We start from the raw sequence: 12,777 nt of genomic DNA, 5'->3' as shown, positions 1-12,777 counted from the left end.
AACGTGTAAAGTTTACCTATGCCTGAATATCTAAACACTTTCCTGTCCTCCTAACCTAAACATTCTGTATGGAGCACCATCTTTACCTTTGGATTGAAGGGGTTTGGATTAACTCTTTTAAAACCTTTAGCTTTAAGATTTCCACGACTCTCTTGTTTAATACACACATTCTGCTGCTGCACAGGTTTTCAGTGCTTTCCACATGGTTTTGAACCTTGGGAACCCTATTTGTTTTTACCCCCCTGGTGGTTGGTTTTACAGTCATACAGTCCTGTGTCATGGTGAATTTTAAATGTGTATAATTTAGTTATTAACAATTAAAACAGAATTTTTGTGTGTAGGAATTCTGATGTCCAGGCATCTTATTTAGTGGAAGGGAAGTTTTCAATTCCATCAGAGTCGTCTCCCAGTAGCCAGAGTGAAGCTGAACCAAGAGAGAGGTTACAGCTTGTCTTCCCGGATGATGAGTGAGTTCTTACTTCATCTTGCTTTCACTGTGTTAAGAATGAGTCTCACGTAGTCTTGTGGGAAATGAACACGTGATTGTGTCTCTGATCGTTTATAAGAATTTTAACAGTTTTCTTTGTATGATATTAATCGCAAACATTTTTAGTCTTTCAAAATCTTTTTCTGATTCCAAGAGTAAAACATGCTCATTGAAAAAATTATAAAATACAGGCAATTATAAGGCAGACAACAAAGACCTGTCATCCAGTAACTGGAGAAGAGACATTGATTATCTTTTTATTTAGTCTGCTAGACTATTTTCTATGCACATGTACATATGTATTAATTTTTTAACAATAATAGGATTAAACTGTACGTACTGTTTATAACCTTCAAAAATTAATGATTGTGTCATCTTTCCATTACAATTAATGTAGGTATGTATCATAATGTTAATGGCTGCACCACGTTAGACACTTAGATGATTGGAATTTTACTATTATAAATTTAGTGAACTTCCTTATTTATACATACATTTTGCATCTAGTAGGTTATTTTATTCAGATAAAATCCTAGGATCAAAATAGCTGAGTTAAGAATATTTAATTTTAAAGACCACTGCGGATTACCACATTGCTCTTTGGAAGATTTGTAACAGTTTACATTCCCATTAGAAGATGTGCATGAGAATGCCTGCTTCTCTGAGCCATCCCTGACATTTGGTGGTGTTATTTTTGATCCTCAATTTTAAATTAATTAATTAATTAATTTATTTATTTATTCCTTTTCTTTCTTTCTTCCTTTCTCCCTCCTTCCCTCCCTCCCTCCCTCCCTCTCTCCTTCCCTTCTTTCATTGGGTCCTTATTGCTGGGCTTTCTTTAGTTTCAGTGAGTGGGGGCTACTCTTTGTTGTGGTGTGCAGGCTTCTCATTGTGGTGGCTTCTCTTGTTGCGGAGCGTGGGCTCTAGGTGCGCGGACTTCAGTAGTTGTGGCTCGCGGGCTCTAAAGCACAGGCTCAGTAGTTGTGGCAGACGGGCTTAGTTGTTCTGCAGCATGTGGAATCTTCCCCGACCAGGGCTCAAACCCATGTCTCTTGCATTAACAGGCAGATTCTTAACCACTATGCCACCAGGGAAGCCCCTGATCCTCAATTTTAGAAGTAAAAGAATTTATACACGTGCCTAAGTGAATAGAAGAAAGTCTGGAAGGCTTTACACCAAAATGTAAATGGTGGTTATGTCTTGATGGCGGTATTACAGGCAGTCTTAAAGTACTCTGTTTGAATTCATAATCGAGGATTTATGGGATTGAACATAATTTAATGTTTATTCATTACTTATATATTTGTTGTGAATTATCTCTTGATGACATTTAGATATAAGCACTTTCTATATGTTAAAGTTGTTAACTCTATATTCATTTTCTCAACGTGTTTTTTTGTTTTCGTTTTATTTATTTATTTTTAACATCTTTATTGGAGTATAATTGCTTTATAGTGTTGTGTTAGTTTCTCCTGTATAACAAAATGAATCAGCTATGTGCATATGTATATCCCCATATCCCCTCCCTCTTGCGTATCCCTCCCACCCTCCTTATCCCACCCCTCTAGGTGGTCGCGAAGTACCAAGCTGATCTCCCTGGGCCATGCGGCTGCTTCCCACTAGCTATCTGTTTTACATTTGGTAGTGTATATATGTCCATGCCACTCTCTCACTTCATCCCAGCTTACCCTTCCCTCTCCCCATGTCCTCAAGTCCGGTCTTTACATCTGTGTCTTTATTCCTGTCCTGCCCCTAGGTTCATTAGAACCATTTTTTTTTTTTAGATTCCATATATATGTGTTAGCGTACGGTGTTTGTTTTTCTCTTTCTAACTTACTTCACTCTGTATGACAGACTCTAGGTCCATCCACCTCACTACAAATAACTCAATTTCGTTTCTTTTTATGGCTGAGTAATATTCCATTGTATATATGTGCCACATCTTTATCCATTCATCTGTCGATGGACACTTAGGTTGCTTCCATGTCCTGGCTATTGTAAATAGAACTGCAATGAACATTGTGGTACATGACTCTTTTTGAATTATGGTTTTCTCAGGGTATATGCCCAGTAATGGGATTTCTGGGTCATATGGTAGTTTTACTTTTAGTTTTTTAAGGAACCTCTGTACTGTTCTCCATAATGGCTGTATCAATTTACATTCCCACCAACAGTGCAAGAGGGGGTTCCCTTTTCTCCACACCCTCTCCAGCATTTATTGTTTGTAGATTTTTTGATGATGGCCATTCTGACTGGTGTGAGGTGATACCTCATTGTAGTTTTGATTTGCATTTCTCTAATGATTAGTGATGTTGAGCATCCTTTCATGTGTTTGTTGGCAGTCTGTATATCTTCATTGGAGAAATGTCCATTTAGGTCTTCTGCCCATTTTTGGATTGGGTTGTTATTTTTTTTGATACTGAGCTGCATGAGCTGCTTGTATATTTTGGAGATTAACCTTTTGTCAGTTGCTTCGTTTGCCAATATTTTCTCCCATTCTGAGGGTTGTCTTTTTGTCTTGCTTATGGTCTCCTTTGCTGTACAAAAGCTTTTAAGTTTCATCAGGTCCCATTTGTTTATTTTTGTTTTTATTTCCATTACTCTAGGAGGTGGGTCAAAAAGGATCTTGCTGTGATTTATGTCATAGAGTTCTGCCTATGTTTTCCTCTGAGAGTTTTATAGTGTCTGGCCTTACATTTAGGTCTTTAATCCATTTGGAGTTTATTTTTGTGTATGGTGTTAGGGAGTGTTCTAATTTCATTCTTTTACATGTAGCTGTCCAGTTTTCCCAGCACCACTTATTGAGGAGGCTGTCTTCTCCATTGTATATTCTTGCCTCCTTTATCAAAGATAAGGTGACCATAGGTGCGTGGGTTTATCGTCAGCTTTCTGTCCTGTTCCATTGATCTTTATTTCTGTTTTTGTGCCAGTACCATACTGTCTTGATTACTGTAGCTTTGTAGTATAGTCTGAAGTCCGGGAACCTAATTCCTCCAGCTCCATTTTTCTTTCTCAAGATTGTTTTGGCTATTCGGGGTCTTTGTGTTTCCATGCAAATTGTGCAATTTTTTGTTCTAGTTCCGTGAAAAATGCCATTTGTGGTTTGATAGGGATTGCATTGAATCTGTAGATTGTTTTGGGTAGTATAGTCATTTTCACAATGTTGATTCTTCCAATCCAAGGGCATAGTATAACTCTCCATCTGTTTGTATCATCTTTAATTCCTTTCATCAGTGTCTTTTAGTTTTCTGCATACAGGTCTTTTGTCTCCTTAGGTAGGTTTGTTCCTAGGTATCTTATTCTTTCTGTTGCAGTGGTAAATGGGAGGGTTTCCTTAATTTCACTTTCAGATTTTTCATCATTAGTGTAGGAGAATGCAGGAGATTTCTGTGCATTAATTTTGTATCCTGCTACTCTACCAAATTAATTGATTAGTAGTTTTCTGGTAGCATCTTTAGGGTTCTTTGTGTATAGTATTACGTCATCTGCAGTGACAGTTTTACTTTTTCTTTTCTGATCTGTATTCCTTGTTTTTCTTTTTCTTCTCTGATTGCCGTGGCTAAAACTTCCAAAACTATGTTGAGTAACAGTGGTGAGAGTGGCAACCTTATCGTTTTCCTGATCTAAGAGGAAATGGTTTCAGTTTTTCACCATTGAGAATGATGATGGCTGTGGGTTTGTCATGTATGACCCTTATTATGTTGAGGTAGGTTCCTTCTGTGTCTAATTTGTGGAAAGTTTTTATCATTAATGGGTATTGAATTTTGTCAAAAGCTCTTTCCTCATCTGTTGAGATCATCATATGGTTTTTATCCTTCAGTTTGTTAATATGGTGTCTCACAATGGTTGATTTGCATATATTGAAGAATCCTTGCATTCCTGGGATAAACCCCACTTGATCATGGTGTATGTGCTGTTGGATTCTGTTTGCTAGTATTTTGTTCAGGACTTCTGCATCTATGTTCATCAGCGATATTAGCCTGTAGTTTTCTTTTTGTGAGATCTTCACCTGGTTTTGGTATCAGGGTGATGGTGGCCTCGCATAATGAGTTTGGGAGTGTTCCTCCCTGTGCTGTATTTTGGAAGAGTTTGGGAAGGATAGGTGTCAGCTTTTCTCTAAAAGTTTGATAGAATTCGCCTGTGAAGCCATCTGGTCCTGGGCTTTTGTTTGTTAGAAGATTTTTTTTTTTTTTTTTTGCGGTACGTGGGCCTCTCACTGCTGTGGCCACTCCCGTTGCGGAGCACAGGCTCCAGACGCGCAGGCTCAGCGGCCATGGCTCACGGGCCCAGCCGCTCTGCGGCATGTGGGATCTTCCCAGACCAGGGCACGAACCTGTGTCCCCTGCATTGGCAGGCGGACTCTCAACCACTACGCCACCAGGGAAGCCCTGTTAGAAGATTTTATTTTATTTTTTTTTTTTTGCGATACGCGGGCCTCTCACTGCTGTGGCCTCTCCCGTTGCGGAGCAAAGGCTCTGGACGCGCAGTCTCAGCGGCCATGGCTCATGGGCCCGGCCGCTCCGCGGCATGTGGGATCCTCCCGGACCGGAGCACAAACCCGTCTCCCCTGCATCAGCAGGGGGACTCTCAACCACTGCGCCACCAGGGAAGCCCCTGTTAGAAGATTTTTAATCACAGTTTCAATTTCAGTCAATATGTGTTTTTGACTGAGTGCCTACTGTGTGCCAGCTACCTCTCCAAGGGCTTGGGAAATAGCAGTGGACAGAACAGACATTACACAAAAAGACACCAAAATACACCAGTTTTACAGTATATTAGAAGGGGAAAAGTGATAGGAAAAAACAGAACATGATAAGGAGGGAAGTTAGGAGGGCTGAAAGGTGTTGTCATTGTGAGTCTCCTTGAGGAGGTGTGAGTTCAGAGCAGAGACTTGAAGGAGAGAGTCAGCCCCGTTGGCCTCAGGAGGAGGAGCCTTTCAAGGGGAGGGTGCGGCAGCGGGAGGGCACTGAGTGAGAGCATCCCTGGTGTGTCCATGAGCAGGAAGGAGGCGGCATGGGGTGGGCAAAGCTTCTGACTCCGGGTGAAGTGGGAAACCCACCAAGGGTTCCATCTCAACTCTGGTTTGATTAGCCCCCTCTGGCTACCAGTGGAGAATAGACTGCTGGGAAGCAAGACCGTAAGCATGATGACCACTCGGGAAGGTGGGTTCTCAAGGGGCCAGTAGGTGGAGGAGAGGAGGGGAGAGGAGAGGAGAGGAGAGGAGTGGAGAGGAGTGGAGGAACAGAGATCAGAGGTAGGGAGCACACAGCCTGGCGGGCAGGCTGGGGTCTTCGGTAAGTGCCAGGTGTTCAGTGTGGTGTTCTTGGCCACTCCACTCTGCACAGGCGTTTCTTAGGCCTTATCTGGAGAAGAGCCTTCTTCCTGGGTGCACAGGGTCGTGTTGGCACTGCTGATGTATGTGGGTGGGTTGGGGAGCAGAAATGGAGGGCTCTCTGGGACGGTTGCCTGAAAGACTTTTGCTTAAGATTTAATTTGAAAAATTTTGATGGGCCTTTAAAAACAATGATAGCTGTAGGTTTGAGGAAGTTGAGTTTTGCAGGGGGGTGATGGTGGTGGTTAATTTAGAGTGCCCTCAACTGTCTCTGTTGTCCTAAAGTTTTAATCGTCACACTACATGTCTTTCGGGGGGTGGGGAATGGCAGGGGGAGGTTTAAGATATGAAAATTAACTAAATGTCCTGACTTCTTTATTTCATTTTACCGTCTTGCTCCCCCCCACCACCACCCCTTTTCTTAAAAATATGTTACATAGGGACCTTTATTGTCTTTTTGTTTCCTCATATTCTCATTTATTTATTTGTGATATAATTGACATGTAACATTATATTAGTTTTAGGTGTACAGCTTGATTTGATGTTGGTATACATTTGGGAAATGTCACCACCATATGTCTCATTAACATGTCACCTTACGGAGTTACAAAAAAATTTTTTTTCTTGTGAGGAGAGCTTTTAAGATCTACTCTCTTAGCAACTTTCAAATATACAATACAGTATTATTAACTACAGTCACCATGCTGTACATTACATCCCTCAGGACTTATTTTATAACTGGAAGTTTATACCTTTTGTCCCCCTTCACCCATTTCTCCCCCAACCCCAGGCTCTGGGAACCACCAGTTTGCTCTCTGTATCTATGAGCTTGGTTTTTTTGTTTGTGTGTTTTTAGATTCCATTTATAAACAAGATCGTACAGTATCTGTCTTTCTCTGTCTGACTTAGTTCACTAAGCTTAATACTCTCTAGTTTCATCTGTTGTGAATGACAAGATTTCATTTTTTTATGGCCGAGTGCTATTCCATTGCGTGTGTGTGTACACACACACAGACTACATTTTCTTTGTTCATCTATTGATGGGCACTTAGGGTTGCTTCCATATCTTGGCAATTGTAAATAGTGCTCCAGTGAACATAGAGGTGCATATATCTTTTCCAGTTAGTGTTTTCATTTTTAGATAAATACCCAGGAGCAGAATTGCTGTATCATATAGTAGTTCTATTTTTTATTTTTTGAGGAACCTTCATGCTGTTTTCTATAGCGGCTGCACCAATGTACATTCCCACAACAGTGTAGGAGGGTTCCCTTTTCTCCACATCCTCATCAACACTTGCTGTTTGTTGTCTTTTTGATGACAGCCATTCTGACAGGTGTGAGGTGATACCTCATTGTGGTTTTATTTATTTATTTATTTTAAATTATTTATTTATTGACTGCATTGGGTCTTCTTTGCTGTGCACGGGCTTTTTCTCTAGTTGCGGCCAGCGGGGGCTACTCTTCGTTGTGGCGTGCGGGCTTCTTATTTTGGTGGCTTCTCTTGTTGCAGAGCACAGGCTCTAGAGTGCAGGCTCAGTAGTTGTGGCTCACGGGCTTAGTTGCTCCGCAGCATGTGGGATCTTCCTGGACCAGGGCTCGAACTCGTGTCCCCTGCATTGGCAGGCAGATTCTTAACCAGTGTGCCACCAGGGAAGTCCCTCATTGTGGTTTTGATTTGCATTTCCCTGGTGATTAGCAGTGTTGAGCATCTTTTCATGTACCTGTTGGCCAGCTCTATGTCTTTGGAAAAATGTCTCTTCAGGTCTTTAGCCCATTTTTTAATCAGGTTGTTTGTGTTTTTGCTATTGAGTTGTATGAGTTCTTTGTATATTTTGGAAGTTAGCCCCTTATTAGGTATATGACTGACAGATATCTTTTCCTATTCAGTAGGCTGCCTTTTCATCCTGTGGTTTCCTTTGCTGTGTACCACCCCCCCACACCTCTTTTTCTGTTTTCTTTACCACATGACTTTGTATCCATTTATAGCCTTTCCACCCGCCCCTGGCTTTTGTTTTTTGGTTTTTTTAAAAAATAAATTTATTTATCTTATTTTTGGATGCATTGGGTCTTCAGTTGCTTTGCGCGGGCTTCCTCTAGTTGCGGCGAGCAGGGGCTACTCTTCATTGCGGTGCGCGGGCTTCTCGTTGCGGTGGCTTTTCTTATTGCGGAGCACGGGCTGTAGGCACGCGGGCTCAGTAGTTGTGCCTCGCAGGTGCTATAGCACAGGCTCAGTAGTTGTGGCACACGGGTTCAGTAGTTGTGGCTCACGTGCTCTAGAGCACAGGCTCAGTAGTTGTGGCACACGGGCTTAGTTATTGTGTGGTATGTGGGATCTTCCCGGACCCGGGCTCGAACCTGTGTCCCCTGCATTGGCAGGCGGATTCTTAACCACTGCGCCACCAGGGAAGTCCCCTCTACCCTCTGTTTTACTTACTTCTGTTTGATTGGGGTGAAGCTTTCCTATACCTGCCTGCATATGCACCTTTGGATTAAGTGGTTGTCTCTCTGTATATTACAGCCGCAATAAAGAGGTGGAGAAACTGGGAGGCAAGTTAGAGTTTGCCTCAGGGGCAGAGGGTTAGGACTTGGAGTCTGTGTAAGAGCCATTTTCATTTCATTCATCCTGGCCAGATTTAAGTCTGGCCCTGGGTTTGTCACATGATGAATTTGTTGCATTTAGCAGCTTTTTCCTGAAGTTCCATCTGCTGGTGAAATGCCTATGGTGAGTGGGGACAGACCCAAGAGCTTTTGCAGTAGGTTGGGTGGAAAGTTGCCTTTAAGGAAGAAGCTTTCCATCCAAATGGAAGATGATGATAGAACAGTGGCAGGGGCTAAAGTACAGCTTCAAAGCATTTGTAGTTCCAAGCAGTAGCTATTTGACAAATATACAATATCCTTTAAGTCTGTCTTGTTTTTTGAAAAGCTGAGGTTTTCTCTAGATGTGGTAGATTCACAGATACTTACTTGGGAAAGAAAAAACTCTGTCTCTTATCACTTGAGAGGCAGACTAGCAATATATCTGACTTCGGTAGATGTACATCACTGGACCCAAAATGATGGTATCGTCCGCAGGACGCCTGGCTGGTTCCAGAAATGTTTCTTTTCACTGTATCCATTTTTTCTTTTTAAGAAATAACTGATTAATGGATACTTTATAGATATACCTAAGATAACTAATATTTCATTATTATTCTGTTCCCTAATTTAAAAGTTCTGTCTCTAAGAAAAAGAATCAGACAGAAGGTCGACATTTGTCAGGTGCTGTCCTCAAAGAGTCAGCTTTTCAAAGTGATAGAGGAAGAACGGAAGAGGAGCACGTTAGAGCTGCAAAACCCTTTCAGAGCCAAGATCCTTCTGATGGGATTTCACCACTGGAGCAGGAGCGAGGTACTGAACTATTAGAAATCATTCCTTAATGTATATATTTTAATTTCCTTTTTAAAAATCTTTTTTTAATTGACGTATAGTTGATGTACAAAATTACAGAAGTTACGGGTGTGTAGTATGGTGATTCACAATTTTTAAAGGTTATACTCCATTTATTATAAAATATTATAAATATTGGCAATATTCCCCATGTTGTACAATATATTTTTGTAGCTTATTTTATACCTAATAGTTTGATCCTCTTAATCCCCTACTCCTGTAATGCCCCTCCCCCTCCTCTCTCCCCACTGGTAACCACTATTTTTTTCTCTTTGTCTGTGAGTCTGCTTCTTTTTTGTTATATTCATTAGTTTGTTATATTTTTTAGATTCCACATATAAGTGATATCATACAGTTTTAATCTCCTTTCTTATTTTTTTGTCTGTGTACCAGTGTTTATCTTAAACTATGATACCATAAACTGAAAATGCTTTGGTTTGACACTTACCTCTTAATACCATGTTTATAATACTTTTATAGGAAAGGATCTCTTAATGAATCTCTTAATTATCCATACTGATTAAGCTGAAATCTCCTTTCCTGTGGAAAACATGCTGTCTGATGGTCACAGCACACTTCATGTTCAAGACAAGGAGGCTGTTTCTAATACACCTGTCACATTTGCCCTACCAATTAATTTGTATTCTTGTCATCAGTCATTTTTGTTCCTAAGTTAAAATTTTTACAGGATGTTTGTATTTCTCTTGATGAAAAATGTCGTATGTGTGTGAAAGTAGACTAGATTAACTCCTCACACAAGAAATGAAAGAAAATAAGACAAATTGGGCTTATTCAAAATTGAAAACTTCTGTGCTTCAAAAGACACTTTTGAGACAGTGAAAAGACATCCCAAAGATAGGCGAATATGTTTGCAAATCATATGTATCATATGTATATGATCAGGGACCAGCATCCAGAATATGTAGAGAAGTGTTATAGCTCAATAAAAAGACAGATAACCCAGTACTGTAAATGGCAGAGGCTGTTCAGTAGACATTTCTATAAAGAAGTTGTACAGATGGCCAGTAGACACATGAGAAAATGCTCAACAGCTGTAATCATCAGGGAAATTCAAAACCATGAGAGATCAATTCACACCCACTGGAATTACTAGAATCAAGAAGATGGGAAATAGCAAGTATTGGTTGGAAACTGCGACGCTCACCCATTGCTCGTCGGGATGTAAAATGGTGCTGCTGCTGTGGAAGATAGTTTAACGTTTCCTCAAAACTTTAAACGTAGCATTACCCTATGACCCAGCAAGTCCAGTCCTAGGCATACACCTAAGAGAAATGAAAACATGTGTCAACACTAAAACTTGTGTACGTGAATGTTCATAGCAGCATTAGTCAGAGTAGCCAGAAAGTGGAGACAACTCAGATCGCCATTAGCTGATGTATGGATAAATAAAATGCAGTATGTCCATACAGTGGAGTGTTGTTCAGCCATAAAAAGGAGTGAAGTACTGATACCTGTTGTAATAGGATGACCCTTGAAAGCATGCTGAGTGAAAGAAGACAGACTCAGAAGGCCCCATGCTGCGACTCCATTTATCCGAAGGTGAATCTGTAGGTACAGGACAGGCAAGTCCACTGAGACAAAGTAGATTAGTGGTGCTAGGGCTTGGGGGGCAGGGAGAATGGGGAGTAACTGTTTATGGGTACAGGATTTCTTTCTGGTATGATGAAAATATTGTGGAATTCGTGATAATGGTTGAACAACTTTGTAAATATACTAAAAACCACTGAATTGTATACTTCAAAAGGGTGATTTTATGGTATGTAAGTTTTATATCAGTTTAAAAAAAACCTCCCCATATACTTCTCTCACAGTTTCAGTTAGTACAAGATTTTGTCACACTTGCTTAATCTCTTCTGTTTTTCTATTACCTTTTTTCCTGATATTAAAAAATTCCAGACATCATTTTATTCCTACATATTTTAGCTTACGTCTCTAAAAATACGGGCATTTTCCTACATAACCATAGTGATGTTAATACTGTTAACCAAAATAATTCTGTTATTATCATATAGTACTCTGGTCCATATTCAGTTTACTAATTATCTTGGTTGGTTTGCTCGGACTGGGGTTCAAGGAAGGTTCCATTGTATTTTGCTCCATCTGTCGTGGTGTCTCTTAGGTCTGTCATTCTGGAGCTGTCCTGCTGTTTGGCATTGTCTGTTTGATCACTCGTGGTGTCATTTTTCTTCTCTCTTCCCCACATCCTCTGTAAAGCAGAAGTTAGCTTTAAAGCCTTGTTAGATTCCTATTCAGGTGTTTTTGGCATATGTATAATTTTTTAAGCTTCCCCACCCTAACAGGTTTTTAATTTAACTGACCACTGATGGGCTCCTATACCATCATTTAAAAGTGCTCTATTCTATTTAAAGGGAAAAAATGTATAGTTCATTAATTTGCTATTTTTGAGTGTTATTGGGTATTTAGTTGATAAAATATTAATAATTTGGTCTTAGTTTTTGTTTTTGTTTACTTTAACAGACTCGCCTATTGATTTTTGTTCACGATCCTGGATGAATAAGGAGAACAAGGTAATCTTTTCTATGTTATCAATTTCTAGTATTAGGAGAGTGAAAGTACCTATTTCACAAATATGAATGCTAAGTAGTATTAATATTAGCTAGAAGTCTTCTACTTGTAAATAGCAGAAATCCACCTTACTGCTACGAGTAACCGGGAAGCTGACAGTAGGGCTGGTCTGGGGCTTCCTGTGTCTCCAGGGCTGTCTGCACCTCTGCTCTGCTTCACTCCATGCCGACTCCTCTGGAATGTTGGTCCCGTGGAGTGAGGGTTTCTCTTTGTTTCATGTATTGCATCCTGAGTGTCCAGCACATAGCTGGCACTTGATAATCTGTTGAATGATAGGGAAGCTGAATTCATTTGTAGGCAACCCAAGTGTTCATGATCAAAAAAAACAAGAACATGAAAAAGAAAAAAAACAAGAACATGATCTTTCTTTTAGGGTAAATTAAAAAAAAAAAAGCACAATTCTAATGAGCTCACTTGGGTCCGTCCTCCCCTCTGTAAATCACTGTGCCAACGGGTGGGTTGGGATAAAACTCTGATTTATGATGCTGGACCCTACATCCGCTTCTGTGCGTGTGTGCATGTGTGTGCATGTGTGTGCATGTGCATCAGTGCATATATGTGCATAGATAGAGGGATGTGACTAAAACCACCCCCACCCCACCCCCCGGACCACATGAAGTGAAAAGAGACGGGCTCCTCAGAGGACAGGCACTGAGCAGATAAACAGTTTGTGTTCAACGTAAACCGTCTCATATTTATGAGAGTTGTTTATAAAGTATGAACCAAGTATTGATACTTTTAAAACTTACAAAAAGGAAATGCAATTTTTATTTTATTTTACTTTCGTAAGAATTTTTAACATTATTTTTGTCAAATGATTAAAAGAGGTCTAAAGTAAGAGTTGTTTCCGTGTGCCAGGGGTTGGTATACTCTAGCTCATTGCCCACATCCAACCTGCTGCCTGTTTTTGTAAAGTTTTATCGGA

At 40.3% G+C, this 12,777-nt stretch overlaps 1 protein-coding gene across 14 annotated transcripts in view; it reads left to right on the top strand.

The window, feature by feature from the left end:
- The window catches only part of CEP192 (centrosomal protein 192), a 97,079-nt gene that overhangs the window by 6,599 nt on the left and 77,703 nt on the right, over window positions 1-12,777 (top strand). For all 14 annotated transcript variants that reach the window (XM_081252982.1, XM_081252980.1, XM_081252981.1 and 11 more), the window contains 3 exons: window positions 342-467; window positions 9,031-9,206; window positions 11,745-11,794. In XM_081252982.1, coding sequence (XP_081109108.1) covers window positions 342-467; window positions 9,031-9,206; window positions 11,745-11,794 — 352 coding nt within the window. The remainder of the gene's footprint in view (window positions 1-341; window positions 468-9,030; window positions 9,207-11,744; window positions 11,795-12,777) is intronic.

Source organism: Mesoplodon bidens (assembly GCF_964165515.1).
Source record: "Mesoplodon bidens genome assembly, chromosome: 13".
NCBI lineage: Eukaryota > Metazoa > Chordata > Mammalia > Artiodactyla > Ziphiidae > Mesoplodon > Mesoplodon bidens.
The sequence above is the reverse complement of the archived record's forward strand: the minus strand, read 5'-3'. Positions and strand labels throughout refer to the sequence as shown.